We start from the raw sequence: 15,332 nt of genomic DNA, 5'->3' as shown, positions 1-15,332 counted from the left end.
CTCCTGTGGGACAATCCACTCCAGTCCCTGCTGATGGCGTTGTGCCTTGCAGCCCTCCCCGCCCCACGCTGATCTCACTTCTCCTTAACCCACCCTTCCTACAGCCCACTGGCTGCTCCCCCAGCCGGGCTGATTGCATCCCCTAGAGCTTCCCGTCCCTCGCATCCGGCCATTGTACCCTACCAGGAAGGACTGCATCCAGGGAGGATGCGGGCGGCCATGGCGGGCGGCTGGGCCATGGCGCTGGGGCTGGGACTCTGGGCCACTGCGCTGCACCTGGGGGGCTGCCACCCCCCCGGAGGGGACGTGGAGTCACACAGCACCCAGCGCCCAGCTGGTAAGGACACCATGGGGATGGGGATGGGTGGGTGGGGGGCACCCTAAAAGGTGTCTCCATCAGGGGAAGTGTGCCCTCTCCCACAGAACTGCGGGACAATTTCCGGCTGCAGCCTGGGGACCTGGTGGTGGTGGCAGGGCAGGCGCTGGAGCTGGACTGTGTGCCCCCCGCTGGGCAGCCCGAGCCCAAAGTCACCTGGAGGAAGGACGGCGTCACCCTGCGCCTGGCCGGGGGCCGACACCAGCTCAGCCGGGGGAAGCTGCGGGTGGCCTTGGCACGCAGGAGTGACGCGGGGGTCTATGTCTGCGTGGCAGCAAATGCAGCGGGAGAGCGGCACAGCCGGGCTGCCCACGTCACCATCCTGGGTAAGCTGCAGTGCATGAGGGTCCTGGGGATGCTCCGGGTCACCTCCCTGATATCTCCTCCCTGCAGAGAAGCCCGTCATCGTGCGGCGGCCGAGCGATGTCACAGCAGTGGCCGGCAGCACAGTGGAGCTGAGCTGTGGGGCACAGGGTGACCCAGCACCGCGGGTTCAGTGGCACAAGGAGAGCGGGGAGCTGCCCTGGGGGAGGTAGGAGGTGGTGAGGGGGTGAGGGCATCTCTCCAGTGGGGGTGACAGTGGTGACAGGATGTTGGTGTCCACAGGCACGAGGTGGACCAGGAGCACACGCTGCGGCTCCACGCAGTGACGGCAGCCGATGGCGGTGCCTACGTCTGCACAGCCCAGAGCCAGCTGGGCAGCGCTGCCGCCACCGCCCGCCTCCGAGTGGAAGGTCAGTGGGGACCACCAGAGCCACCACATGGGGCATCTGAGGGTGCAGCTGATGGGGGCCGTCCAATGGAGCTCAGTTTCATTGAGTTTGCCTTAAAGGAGTTTATCATAAGGGTCCATCCAAAGCGGTTATCCAAGGGGAGTCCATCCAAGAGGGTCTATCAACAAAGGGTCTATCTAACTGAGACACCTCAGGGGATACATTCAAGAAGGATGCATCCAAGGGGTCTGTCAGGGGGAATTCATTACAGTAGGATCCAATCAAGAGGTATCCATCCGAGGGGTCTGTCTAAGAAGGACGCATCAATGGGAATCCACCATGGGATTCATCCAAGGAGGCCACTCAAGCACTCTTCATCCAAAGGCTTCATTTAAGTGTAACCATGCAAGGACACAACTTGATGCATGGCTTTCTGTGGTGCAAGTGCCACCACTATCCTTGTTCTTTCCTGCAGGGCAGCTGCCAGCAAGCCGGTGGGAGGCCACATGGAGGAACCTGCTGGCTGTGAAGCTGCAGCTGGACAATGGCACTGCACTGCCCACCAATGCCACAGTCTGGCTCCGCTGGCGGGTAAGTGTGCCTCAACCGAGTGGAGAAATAAGATCCTCTCCTTATGTCCCTATAACCCTTCTTGTCCCATCCAGATGGTGACACCAGGGCCAGCTCCAGAGGGCTATGTGGTGCTGTATCGCTGCCTACTCCCCACCAGCACTGCCTGGTCTCAGCAAGATGTGGGCAGGAAGTTCAACACCATCATCCCTGCACTCCAGAGGGGTTACCAGTATGAGTTCAAGGTCCGCCCCTACGCTGGTGGGACCCAGGGCTTGGACAGCAACAGCTGGCACCTCTGGATCCCTGAGGAAGGTAGGCTGGGGTGGTGGGAGATGTGGGGAGCCATGTGGAAGTCCTCGGGGCTCAGTGTTGCTGTCCCAGCAGTGCCAAGTGCAGCACCTCAGCACGTCACCGTGGGCCAGGCTGCACCGGGGAACGGTACCATCATCGTGAGCTGGGAGCCACCTCCCCCTCATGCCCACAATGGCATCATTCGGGGCTACCAGGTTTGAGGGGACAAGGGTGTCCATCTAAGGGAGTTCCATCTAAGTGAGATTCATCCAAGGAAGAATAGATTCATGGTGGGGTTCCATCCAAGAGGGATCCATCCAAGGTGGGACAACTATCCAAAGAGTTCTAACCAATGGGACCATCAAAGAGGGGCCCATCCAAAAAATCCATCAAAGGGGTTTTCTAAGGGTGGTCATCCAAGAGAATCTATCCCAAGGGGACTCTTCAAGGGAATTTCACCTATTGGCACCCATTAGGTCTGGTCTCTGGGCGAGGGCTGGCTACACCCCACCAACCATACAGTGGATGGAGGAACTCGTCGCTTGGAGACACTCCTGCACGGCTCTGGGGCCAGATACTGCATCCAAGTAGCTGCGTTCAATGGTGCAGGGCTGGGGATCCCCAGCAATGCTACCTGTGGCATCCTGGGTAGGAAATGGGGCCTGTTGTGGGGTACAAGCAGGGCATAGAGAGGTGGCATAGGGGTGACATTGGCTATGCCCTTGTAGAGATGATGGCGGCAAGCACCGGAGTGGTGCAGGTGCTGCAGCAGCCTGCAGTCATTGCAGCCACTGGCTCACTGCTGTGGCTGGCCCTGCTCGCCCTCCTCCTCCTCATCTGCCAGCGTCGCACCAGCCAGGACTCCATGGCACAACATGGGTGAGTGACTGAGGTGGGTGTCTGGGGGGTTCCCTGGCACAGGATGGGTGGGATCTTGATGGTAACCCTTGCCCTGCAGGCAGGAGAATGGTGATGTGCCGTGGCTCAGCAGCCCCTGGAAACCTGTCTGTGTTCCTCAGAACCTCAGTGGCAGCAGCAGCCTCAGCAGCCGGCTCCTGGGAAGCGACAGCAGGGACCCCCAGCCCTCTCGTGAGCCACATGTCGGGACCCCCATCCAGGGCTATGGGACCCCCCCATGTTTTAGAACCTCCACTGGAGGTCTGGAACCCTTCACACAGTGCTATGGAAATACCACAGGGTGCTATGGGACCCCCACCCAATGCTTGGAATGTACCCAGAGGTCTAAGGGACCCCCAGTGGGACTTGGGACCCCCACAGGGTTCTATGGGACACTCACAGAGTATCTTCAACTCCCCATCTGTGCCATTGGATGCCCATGTACTGCCTTGGGAAGCCCACCCAGATACCTGAGACCCTCTTTCAAGGTTCTATGGCCACCTCATCCACTACCTCCAACCTCCCCACCCCCATGATGCTATGGGACTCCTACCATATATAGTGAGACTCTCAGGTCATGCTGTGAGATCCCCACTCAGTGCCACTGAGCCTCTTACAGAGTGCCTGGGACCCACACAGGGTGCTATGGGGGCCCCATTTGGGACAGATAGTGTCTGGGATGGAGGGGCTCAGGGCTTCAGCACCCAAGGGTGCCCAAGTGTGACAGCTCTGCCCCTACAGCCCTGACCTCAGAGCTGCCGAGCCTCAGCCCTGTGACGACCCCCAGCTGCATCCACCCCTGCAGGGAACACCCCAAAACCAGCAGCTCCAGCCTGGCACTGTGGGAGCGCATCCACAAGCGAGGTGGGAACAGGGCACGGGGCTGGGGCAGCACGCTGGGACAGCAGGATGGTGGCTGAGGGTTGTGTCTCCACGCAGAGCTGGACCGTACGCACAGCTCCCCAGTGCCAGTGGCTGGGCTCAGGGCCATGCCCGTGACCTTGTGTGGCACGGAGTGGGGCGCACGTGTCGACTCAGCGCACAGATGGCCTCAGCAGAAAGGAGACGATGGCGACACTACTCTGGCAGGAGAGGAGCCGTGGTGGCCGCCCTCTGTCAGCTCCCCAAAACCACGGCGCAGTTCGCTGGCATCAGTTGGTGCTGGGATGCTGGTGGTACCTGAGGGACATCCCCACGCCTGGCACCCCACGAGGACCCGGTGAGTCTGTGTGTCTCTAGGTGATGCTCTGAGTGCTATAGGCTGTCCTTTTCCCTTCCCTGGTCAGATGCTGCAGCAGCAAAAGTCAACCTTTCCTATGTGCCCACAGGTTCCCAGCCATGGGGTGCTCCAGGGACACATCTCCAGTCACTGGGAACACCAGTGACATGTCCATGGTCACCAGGAACCACAGGGACATGTCTTCAGTCACCAGGAGCCCCATAGATATGTCCCCTGCCACTGAGAACCGCAGGAACAGGTTACTGACCATAAGTCCCAGCAGAGATGTGTCCCCAGTCACTGGGTGCCCCAGAGGCAGATCTCCAGCCATTGGGCACCCCAAGGAAAAGTCCCCGGCCACCAGGAGCCCCCGGGACTTGTCCCCAGCCTCCAGTCAATCCCTGGCCTCCACAGTCCAGGAGAACATGTCCTCGGTCACTCTGCACCCCAGGGACACGTTCCCAGCTACCAGGAGTCCCAGAGATGTGTTCCCAGCAGTCAGGCACCCTGATGAGATCTCCATGGTCCCCCAGAGCCCCAGGGACACGTCTGTGCTCCCCAGACAGCCCAGGGACATGCTGATGGTCCCCAAGGATGTGTCTGCAGAGCATGGCCGCCTCTCACCAGCACTCAGTGATGGGGTCCTCACCCCGCAGCGGGTGGCTGAGGACCTGGAGAGGGTGCAGGATGCCCTCTGCCCCACAAACACCCCCAGGCCAGAGGTGTCCCCAGCACGACCCCACAGTGTCCCTGTGCCCCGGCCCCTGTCCCCTCCCCACACCTACGGGTACATCTGTGGGCCTCCTACCTCAGAGATGGGGGAGGAGGAGGAGGAGGAAGAGGAAGAAGAAGAGAGTCCCAAGGTGTGGAGTCATGGGGGCTCGCCGGGGGGGTCTCTGCTGAATGGATGGGGGTCTGTCTCAGAGGACAATGTCCCCAGCACCCGCTGCAGCCTGGCCAGCTCCTCTGATGGCTCCTTCCTGCTCGATGCCAGCTTTGCCCGTGCGCTGGCTGTGGCTGTTGACAGCCTCTGCTTCAGCCTCGAGGACATCGATGGGGGTGGTGAGGGAGCTGCTGCCCCTCTGCACTGCCTGGCATCATCCCCTCTGTGTGGGGAGGTGACCCTGGGGACAGGGATGGGGATGGGGATGGGCAGCCCCTGGGCCAGGGTGGGCAGCCAGTGGGGTGGGCTTCCTTCCAGGGACAGGAGGGACAGGAGTGTGGCAACCCCTGGGTTATAGCAGTGTTGAGGTCAGAGCCCCTCCAGCTTGGCTACAATCCATCTTTATTCATCATTTCCCCCAGAGGGGGCTCTCCACTAGCAAATGCTACATGCGCAGCTGGGGAGCCTCCTGCTCACCTCCCCCTCCAGCTGGCCTTGTGTCCTTATCACTCCATCTCCAGTGACTGTCCCAAACATCCTTGTCCCTCCCTTCTTCATCCCTCCTCTATCCCATCCCGGTCCCCACCCAGCGCATCCTCAACCTCTCAGTCTTACCCCCACTCTCTGGCCCTGTGCACACCTATTTACAGACAAAAATGAACGAGCCCCCCACGCAAACCCATCCCTGTGTCACCGTCCCTGTGTCGCTGTCCCCGCGCCGCTTCATCGCTCCTCCTGCGGCGGGCGGGGGGCCAGGGGGTCCGGGCGGGGGCTGCGCCCTGAGCCGTGCCCACGGGAGCCGGAGGAGCCGCAGGAAGAGGCGCTGCCGGCGGTGGAGCAGCCCCGAGCCAGGAAGGAGGGTCTGCTGTAGGGGACGGCGTCTCCTGCCGGGGGGGGACGGCGCTGATCGGTGGCACTGCCCGCGGTTTGGCTCCGCGGCCGGATCCCCGCTCACCTTGACGGGGCGGGCGGTGGGCAGCTCTGCGCTCAGCTCCACTTGGCTCCCGGCTGGGGGAGGGGGTCTCGCCCGGAGGTGGCAGCGGGGGCGGCGGCAGGTCTGCAGGGGGACAGAGCGGGGGCTGAGCACCGCGGGCAGCCCCCGAGTCCCCCCGGGCACACACCCACCTCCCATCCACTGCTCCCGAGGGTAGCGGCCGCCTTTGGGCTTTGGATGGCTCTTCGGGGTCTCCGAGCGTGTTTTCCCTGCGGGAGATGATGGCATGTCAGACACCTTCCGGACACTGAGAGCCTCCCAAACCCTGTGCTGGCGCTGTGTAGCTCACCTGAGCCGTGGGGCCGGTGGGCCCTGGGCATGGGACCCTTGTATGTGTCTGGGCTGCGGGGGCTCAGCGGGGGGCTCGGTGAGGGTGCAGTGCCACGCGGGGGCCTCCTGGGGAAGAGGGAATATGGGGTGACATCGGGCTGTCTGAGAGGAGTGGGGGGAAAAGGGGGCACAAGGAAACATCCCACTGCTGTGCTGTGTCAGAGCACAGCAGAGCGATGGCACAGTGAGGAAGGATGGAAGGTTCACATCTGGATGACAGCTGTGTGGCTGCACTGTAATGGCACAGCTGGATCACAGAGGCACAGCTGGAGTGCAGCTACACAGATGAATGCCAACAGCACACCTGGAATGCAACTGAACAACTGGATTTCAACAGCATGTTTGGCCAACAACAGAGCGGCTGAATTCCAGTGACATGGCCAAAGTGCAGCAGCACAGCTGGATCACAATGGCACAGCTGGATCACAGCTGCAGGGTTGAATTGCAGTGGCACAGCGGGACTGCAGCAGCACAGCTGGGCCATGGCATGGTGGCACAGCTGGACTGACGTGTCCCAGGTAGGCTGTTCTACTCTGGACTCATGATAGAATCATGCACATATTGTGATGATCCCATTGTGCCGGTGTGGCCATATGGCGATGGGACAAGGGGTGATGTGACATCTCCTACCGGGGTGAATGGGGGCTGTCGAAGCGCTGCAGGCTGCGAGTGTCCTCGTGGGGGATAGGGGCTGTCGCAGCTGGGGCCCAGCAGCCGGTGGGGGTGGCAGGTGAGGAGGCAGCGTGACGAGGGGCATCCTCAGTGGAAGGACAGTGCTCCTCCAGCCCTGAGCTGTGGGGATCACAGGGTGGGCACTGGAGCCAGCATAGCGCAGCCCCCCCAGCCACACACACTCACATGCCATCCTTTTCTTTGCTCATCTCCTCTTCCTCCTCCATCTCCTCCTCCTCCTCAGTGTACTGGCTGAGCTCACTGGCCGAAGGTGGTGGGGGCAGCAGCTCAGTCCAGCTCAGCACCGGCGTCTGCACCGCTTTCCCCAGGTTTTTCCCTTTGGGATAACAGACGTGGGGCCGCAGGCACAGGGATGTGTGCCAGTGTCCCCCCACTGCAGTGATCCTACCGTGCCCGGGGGCTGGGTGGCCATACAGGGTCTCGGGGCCGTGCTGTGAGCAGGGCCGGTGAAAGGTGCGCAGCTCCTCACCTCCTGCCTCGATGCTGCTGTAGATGGGCCCCTCAGCATTCCCAAAGGGCTCCGTCTGGGCAATGTAGCGGGAGATGCCGGCCTCTGCAGAGCACGGCCACCCCGTTAGGGTTGGTCCCACCTGCAGCACAGCGCCGGCTCCTCGCAGCCCCTCACCATTGTAGTATCTTTCGGTGGCATCCAGGCCACCTCCACGCCATGCATCCGCCAGCCATGGGTGAGCATTCCTGCAGGGATACAGGTGGTGATGGGGGGCCCCTGGCTGAGCTGCGGGTCTGGGGGTGTGCAGTGTTACCTGGGGCTGCTGTGTGCCGGTGCTGGGGTGTGTGGGAAGGTGAGAGTGGACAGAGCTGGGGGTGGCAGTGAGGATGCGGTGGGGCCGTGACGTGGCCCTACAGCACCCATGGATGCACTTGTGGGCGCAAAGGCAAAGGAGGCTGCAACAAGAATCCCTGTGTGAGCGTGGGGGGGGCAGTGTCTGGGGGTCCCATGCTGTGATCCGTACCTGTGAAGTGGCTCAGCTCCTTCCTGCGGCGGCGGCGGCTGTAGAGCCATGCAGCAAACCCAGCCAGGATGAGCCAGACGGCGCCACTGACACCAGCGATGAAAGCTGGCCGCCTCGCCACCGCAGCCATGCGCTCTGCCACGCTGCCCCATCCCACCAGCCCCACGTCCTGCTCCACTGGGGGTGCTGTAAGCACAAGGGGTGGGATGCCAGTGGAGCCGAGCAGACACCCCTGGTTCCCAGCCCCCCACTCGTGGGTGCTGCACCACCATGGGGACACTCACCAATGCGGATGGAGATGGGTGCACTGCGAGCACCCACCCCCGCCCCTGTGGCTGCAGCCACCTCAGCACGATAGGGGACACCGGGCACCAGCCCCCGCAGCACTGTGGCCAGCACTGTCCCCTCCACACTCTGGTTGATGTGGAAGCGGCTCTCGTTTCCCAAGCACCAGATCTGGGGCAGAGGTGCAGTGTTAGGGTGATGGGGGCTGGGGATGTGCAGTCCGCTGGAAATGCAAAATGAAATGGAGATGTGGGATGCGATGGGAATGCAGAACGCAGTGGGGATACAGGGTGTGATAGGGATGTAGGATGAGATCAATACATGGGATGTAATGGAAATATGGAATGAGATGGAGATTGGGATGCAGTGGAGACATAGGATGCAATGGAGTTGTGGGATGCAGTTGGGAGGTGGAACAAAGTGGAAAAGTGGGATGCTATGGGGATGTGGGATGCAGTGGAGATGTAGGATGTGATAAAGATATGGAATATGTTGAAGATAAGGTATGCAATGGAGATGCAAGATGTTATAGGATATAGACATGACATATGTGGGATGTGATGAGGATTATGAGGATTTGACGGGGATGTGAAATGCAATGGGAACATGGGATGTGGTGGGATGTGGTGGGATGTGGTGGGATGTGGAAACCTGCAGGCCCCACTTACTCGGTAATCGAGGATGACCCCATTCTGTTCAGCTGGCGGTGGAGGCTGCCAGGAGATGCGGACGCTGGTGCCATTCCCAGCCACACTGACAGCCCGTGGTGGAGCACTGGGGGCTGTGGGACGTGGAACATCGTGGCCACCGTGCATCCCATGGCAGGGACACCCTGCAGCCCCAGCCCCACACTCACCTGCCTCAGGCACCCGCAGGGCCCGCACGGCGCTGTCGGGGCCGTGGAGGTGCATGTAGAAGGGCCGCACCTTCACCTCGTAGTCCTGGCCGCGGCGCAGCCCGGTGAGCAGAGCCCCCCGCTCTCCTGGTGCCCGCACATCCCACGCCTCCCAGCGCCCACCACGCCGCCGGTACAGCACCTGGTATCCCTGCACAGAGGGCGATGGGGGCTCCACCTGAGGGGTGGACAGGGGGGTCATGGAGGTGCAGCACTGCATCCCCTCCCACCCGCCGTGTCCCCTCGCTCACAGTCCAGGCGAGGCGCACAGCACCCGGCGGCAGCACCACGGGCTCCTGCAGGTGCACGGCCACACGTGCCAGCTCTGGGGGCACCTGCGTCGTGGGGCTGGTGTCCTCTGAAAAGGGGCAGGAGCTGGGTGTGTGGGTATGGGGGTGCAGCCAGGACGCTGCGTCTCTTTGCACCTCTGCTGCGTCTCACCTTGGGTGCGGATGGGCTCTGAGATGCCACTGGGGTCACTGAGCCCATGGGCGTTGAGTGCCCGCACCAGGAAGAGGTACACGGTGTCGGGGACGAGGCCTTGCACTGTGTGTGTCTCACCCTCCACGTTGGCTGCCACCGTCCGCCATGGGCCGCCCATGGCCTCACTGCCAGGCACAGGGGTGACCCATGGCAAGGTGGCACCACGTCACCGTGTCACCCCTGAACCTGGAGGTCATGGGGTACCTGAAAGCTTCCACAATGTACGTGACTGCAGTGCCACCGCTTTGCTCACTCCCTTTCCAGGTCAGGGTGACGCTGCTTTTGGTGACATTGGTGACCACTGGGGTGGAGGGTGGCCCTGGGAGGATGCCAGGATCTGGGGATGGTGGGGAGAGGTGAGATCCATCACCTGCAGGCAGAGGCACCGAGATCCATGGGAGCTGCATCCCGAGTTCCACAGCATCTCTGGTCCCACAGCATCCCCATGACTCACCTTGCACCTGCAGGGACCCGCTCCAGCGCATCTCCCCCATCAAACTGGTGGCCACGCACTCATACTGGCCTGAGTCTGTCACCTGCAAGGGGAAGAGCTCCTGCCCCATCTCCCTGAGCACCTTTCACCCAGAGTGCCTGTCATCTTGTACAGATCATCTTAGATGCTCATTGCCTTGTGTACCCATCACTCTGAGCACCCACCACCCTTTGGCCCCACCAGCCATCCCAGTGCCCCCTCCCCAGCTCCACAGTGTCTCCCCATTCCCCATGCTGGTGCAGCTCACCTGCAGGCTGCTGATCTGCAGAGTGCCATTCTCCAGCAGGATGGTGCGGCGCTCAGAGCCTGGCACAGTGCTTCCATCCTTCAGCCACCCCACTTGTGGTGGGGGCTCACCCTCAGCCCAGCAGGGCAGCTGCACCGTGGCCCCCACTGGCAGCAGTGTCAGGTTGGCAGGGCCCCAGCGGATCACTGGTGCTCGGGGCTCAGCGGGCACTGCCATGCAGGTAGAGTTGAGTGAGCTGCTTTGCTTTGGCACCCGGAGCATCGCCACCCATCAGCACCACGTACCTGCCTGCACCTCCAGCAGCGCTTTGGCCAGGACGCTGCCAGCCACGCTGATGGCTTGGCACAGGTAATAGCCGGCATCGGTGGGCTGCACATCGGTGATGGTCATGGCACCGCTGGGTGCTACTGAAATGCGGCCGGCAGGTGGTGGGGACTGCCCAGGGAACAGCAGTGTCTGGGCAGAGGAGACAGAAGGGTTTGGTGCATGGCAGGGTGCTGTGGGGTGGAGGTGGGGAGGGGACGGACCTGGCTGCCTTCCTTCTGCCAGAACACGGCTGGCGGGGGATTCCCTGTGGTCTCACACTGGAAAGTCACACTCTGGCCAGGGGACACAGTCTGGTTGCGAGGGCGGGTGATGAGCTGTGGGGGCACTGATACAAAGGGAGAGAGGGAATCACGGAATCACAGAATATCCTGAGCTGAAGAGACCCACGAGGCTCATCGAGTCCAAACACAGCATCACCCCAAAACCAAGCCCTGTGTCAACACCCCATGAGCTCCAGCAGCTCGGAGCTGTGCCCACTGCCCTGGGGAGTCATTCCACACCCTAACCCTAACCCTGACATAACCTTAACCCTTGCACAGACACTTGGAGTCCCCCCTTACCGCGCACAATGAGGGTGCCCGAGGCCTCCGACCTGCCCACACTGTTCTCTGCCATGCAGGTGTAGGTTCCCTCGTCCTCCGCCCGCACTCGACTGATCCTCAGCGTGTTGTCAGCCAGCAGCTCCCACCTGGGGAGAGACCCCAGAGCCCACGGTGCCGACAGGGCACCAGGTGCCACGAGGGTGCCACAGGGATGTGGGATATGATGGGGATGTGATGGGGATACGGGATGCAACTAGGATGGAGGGTGTGGGGGCAGTAAGGATGGAGAGGCATGATGTAGTGAGTGTGCAGGACACAGCAAGGATGTGGGGTGTGATGAGATGTGGGATGGGATGAGTACATGAAATGTGAGTGTGATGTGGGACATCAGACACCCCCGATTGGAACCTGCCGCCCCCCAGCCCCTCACCCCGCTCACCTTCCCGCCGGCAGCTCACCGTCCTCCCTGCGCCAGCGGGCGGTGGGCGGGGGGTCCCCCAGTGCCTCACAAGGGAACTCTGCCGCCTGGTCCTCCAGCACCGCCTGGTTCTGTGGCCGTCGGCCAAACGCGGGGCGCTCTGAGGGGCAGCAGCTGTGAGTGCCCCATGTTGGCACAGACCCCAAAGCTGCCGCTCCATCCCCACGCACCAAAGACCACCAGCTCTGCCGGCTCGCTGTCCCTCTCCCCCACCATGTTGGTGGCCACGCAGACGTAGATGCCGGCGTCGCTCTTGCGCGTGGTGGCCATCATCAGCTTCCCACCGCGGATCTGCCGGGGAGCCGCACTCAGACGAGGCCCAAACACCGACCTCGTTGTTCTGGGGTCTCCCAGCCCTCACCGTGATGCGCTCGTCCTTGTCGCTGAGCCGGGCGCCGTCCTTCTTCCAGCTGACGGTGGGCTCGGGGTGCCCGCGGGGTGGGACACACTCCAGCACGGCCGGCTCACCCGCTGCCACCACCACGTCCCCGGGGGACTGACGGAAATCGTCCCGCAGCACTGCACAGCCCACATCACAGGTGACACGGGGGAAGCTGAGGAAGTCTGGAAGACTCCCCAGATCCCCCTCAAAAGGAATTATTTTCTGAATAAGAAGGGTGTAGGGCTGGAGATATGTGGGACCTCAAAACCATGGGGATGGGGATGGGGATGGGGATGGGGATATGGATATGGGGACCATGCAACTGGGGCTCACCAGCCACCTCCAGCGAGGCGTTTCTGCTGGTGGCTTCACCCAGGTAGTTCCTGGCCACGCAGACATAGACGCCCTCATCAGGTTTGCTGCGGCGGCCGTGCACGATGCGGAGGAAGAAGAGGGAGCCGCTGGGCAGCAGCATGCGGTGGGAGCGGGGGTCCTCGTGGTCCGTCTCCACGCGCTCACCGTCCTTGTACCACTCCACAGTGGGCGATGGGCGGCCCTCTGCCCTGCAGCTCAGCGTGGCCGGCTCGCCCCGGGACACCAGCAGGTCCGAGGGGTGCTCCACGATGCGGGGAGCAGAGTCCTCCAGCCGCGGGTGGGAGCCTGGGGAAGGGTTTAACACAGCCCAGGGGTGTGCGGGCAGAACGGCGTGAGAGGGAAGGAGGCTGAGGCTGCAGGGGGAGGAGCTGGTGTACCCCCATGGCACCCGGTGTGTCCCCTCCCTGGTCCTTTTGCTGGGTGCTGGTGGGGCTGGGGGGGCGGAGGGCGCAGGGAAGGAAATGTGCGGGACCTCAGAGATGCGGGACCGCTGCAGCGCCGCAGCTGCAGTTCGGGTTTGGGCCGCGGGGCGGCAGCGCTGCCTCGCAGTGCCCGGTACACGCAGGTGGCGGCCTGACGGGCCGGGGGGGTCGTGACGAGGGACCCGGGAGGGGGGGGAGGCACCGCTGCCGGGAAGGGGGTGGGATGCGTTGCCATAGGGACAGGATGCGTTGCCATGGGGGTAGAAGCGTTGCCATGAGGACGGGATGCTGCAGAGTTCCGGGGGGTCGGGGGGAGCAGCGGGGCGGGGGCCGCAGCTGGGCACGGGGATAATTGGCACATGGGGGGGGGGGCGCACGGTGCCCCCTCCTGAGCCCAGCCGGCTGCGGTGGGACGGGGCGTCCCGCGGGGCTCACAGCGCGGACAGGCCGCCCTGGACCCAAAAGGAGCAAAAAGTTCGGGCTTAAAGAAAAAGGGAAGAACTCGAGAAGTGCCGTAAATTCGGGAGAGCGACCCCGCTGAGCCCCGGGACTGTCCCGGCTGGGGGACACGGCTGAGATATGTGGGGATGGGGGACGGGAGTTCGGTTTGGGGACACGGCACAAATTAGGGGACACGGTCTGCAGATACGGAGCCGGTCTGGGGACGGAGATCTGCTCCTGTTTGGTGCACGGGAGCAATATGGGGACACGGGTCGCTGTCGGTTGGGAGCAAGGGGCAGTTCGGGGACACACGGTGTGTTTGGGGATGAGGAGACACTCCCAGTTTGGGGACAAGGGACAGGCTTGAGAAAATGGGGTTGGTTTGGAGATACGGGACAGACCCCGGCATGGGGACACACGGTGGGTGTGGGAAGAAGGGGACAGTCCCTGGTCCGCCCCAGTTGGGGGCTGCGGGGCGCGCTGTGACCTGCGACGGGGCGGGATCGGGAGAGAGGGACAGAGGGACAGAGGGACACGGGGACAGTGGGACACGGGGACAGTGGGACAGCAGGGGAATGGGAAGGCGGGACAGAGGGAAAGGGGGACAGAGGGGGAGCGGGGGCCGGGCCGGGACCCGACGCGTACCGTTGCCGGCGGTGAGGTTGCGGAGGTCGAGCGCAGCTTCGCTGCCGTTGATGCCGAGCAGCAGCTCGGAGGAGTTGGACATCTCGGCCGCCAGCGAGTCCGCGAACAGGTTCATCTGCAGCAGCGTCTTTAGCAGGTACCGCAGCATAGTGGCCCGTCTCGGTCCGGCCGGGCTCGGCACGGCACGGCCGGACCCAGTACGACGCGACTCAGCCGGACCCAGCACGGCTCGGCTCTGTTCGGCCCGGCACGGCTCGGCCCGGCTCTGCCGGACCCAGCACGGCACGGCCCGGCACGGCTCGGCACAACGCGGCCGGACCCAGCCCAGCCCAGCTCAGCTCGGCACGACCCAGCCCGCAGCACCGCCCCCAGTCCCAGCGGGGAGGGAGGCGCGGCCAGAGCGGTGCGGAGCGGGGGGAGCGCAGAGAGGGGGTATCCGAGGCGGGAGGGAGGGTGTTACCTTTAGAGTGGGGGCAAAGGGATCAGGTGGGACTCTGCTATAAGGGGGTAACCTGGGGGTGAGGGCTGAGGGGTTGAGGGGCAAAGGGATGGGGTGAGAGGGTCCCAAATGGGGTGGAATATGGGGGTTGGTGGGGGCAGCTGATGAAATCTTGGCATGTCCCGAGTGAGCTCCACCAGCTGGGCTCCGTTTTGGCTTCAGAAGAAGGAAGGGGAGGAAGCGGCAGCTGGGGATCCCCAGCCCATCCCAGAATGTGTTGGGTCCCAGCATCGCCCGTCACCCCATGGCTCTGCAGTAGCCACGTATCTCTCGAATTCATAATTGGCAATTAGCTGCTTTATGAATGTGCCAGGCCAACATGTGAAGCAATGTGCCTGTTCAAAGCTGGCTCCTGCTGATACTAATTGGAGCCCGACTGCGGCCCCTCAGCGCACCCCCCAGGAGTGGGAAGGGGCTCCTCATGGTGCCACTAATGACCAGGCTGGAAAAGCACAAAGCTGAGGCTGGCAGCGGTGAGGGGAGCTCAAAGGAGAGAAGAGGTGGGAATGGGTGATGGGGAGAAAACAGGGAAACAGCTGTGTGCACATCGGGAGGTTCCCATGCTCCCCTCTGTACACACAGAAGAGGCCACTTTCTGATGCACACATCTGGATGAACATCTGCAAAGAAGGGATGCAGATGTGCTGCAGCACAAGTTCTCACCTGGAGGCGTCCTTGGGCTGGTGCCCAACCTTGTGTGTGTAAACTGGTCTCTGGGATGTTGACATCTGGTCGTGCACTCAAACAGCTGGAGGGCTCAGCTGAAGTGAGGGACAGCAGTTGGGAGGGTCCCGGTGTGGCAGCTGATCAAACATCTGTAGATGTATGGATGCAGATGGATGCTTTAAGTTTGTGCATATCTGGAGGCACGGCAA

The 15,332-nt window shown here is 62.7% G+C and overlaps 2 protein-coding genes across 6 annotated transcripts; one reads left to right on the top strand and one right to left on the bottom strand.

Annotated features, from left to right (window-relative positions):
- Positions 1–111: 111 nt before the first annotated feature.
- ROBO4 (roundabout guidance receptor 4) lies at positions 112–5,634 on the top strand. The gene is made up of 13 exons (XM_015884099.3): positions 112–337; positions 424–702; positions 770–908; positions 983–1,110; positions 1,565–1,680; positions 1,755–1,974; positions 2,047–2,168; positions 2,430–2,601; positions 2,682–2,832; positions 2,912–3,042; positions 3,592–3,714; positions 3,790–4,069; positions 4,179–5,634. Exons 1-13 carry the CDS (start codon positions 208–210, stop codon positions 5,308–5,310), a joined length of 3,123 nt encoding a protein of 1,040 aa, XP_015739585.2. The 5' UTR covers positions 112–207; the 3' UTR covers positions 5,311–5,634.
- Positions 5,310–14,333, bottom strand: ROBO3 (roundabout guidance receptor 3). 5 transcript variants are annotated; one of them, XM_015884097.3, is made up of 26 exons: positions 13,959–14,333; positions 12,409–12,735; positions 12,055–12,212; positions 11,864–11,984; positions 11,655–11,793; positions 11,234–11,361; positions 10,874–10,998; positions 10,631–10,802; positions 10,347–10,555; positions 10,061–10,142; positions 9,811–9,976; positions 9,565–9,731; positions 9,375–9,481; positions 9,085–9,301; positions 8,897–9,009; positions 8,228–8,399; positions 7,944–8,129; positions 7,734–7,875; positions 7,595–7,665; positions 7,358–7,522; positions 7,135–7,285; positions 6,907–7,068; positions 6,236–6,342; positions 6,078–6,155; positions 5,908–6,009; positions 5,310–5,836 (listed from the first exon to the last, which is right to left on the bottom strand). In XM_015884097.3, the coding sequence occupies exons 1-26, from the start codon at positions 14,104–14,106 to the stop codon at positions 5,676–5,678; spliced, it is 3,876 nt and encodes a 1,291-aa protein (XP_015739583.2). In that variant the 5' UTR covers positions 14,107–14,333; the 3' UTR covers positions 5,310–5,675. The 5 variants fall into 5 exon arrangements, with proteins under 5 accessions (XP_015739583.2, XP_085382300.1, XP_085382301.1 ...); XM_085526174.1 differs by having other exon boundaries at positions 9,811–9,943; XM_085526175.1 differs by having other exon boundaries at positions 7,439–7,522; positions 13,959–14,245.
- Positions 14,334–15,332: the final 999 nt, after the last annotated feature.

The sequence above is a fragment of the Coturnix japonica genome, chromosome 34, assembly GCF_054131305.1.
Source record: "Coturnix japonica strain WE chromosome 34, WE-NBRP24, whole genome shotgun sequence".
Lineage (NCBI taxonomy): Eukaryota > Metazoa > Chordata > Aves > Galliformes > Phasianidae > Coturnix > Coturnix japonica.
This window is presented reverse-complemented; position numbering and strand designations above follow the sequence as displayed.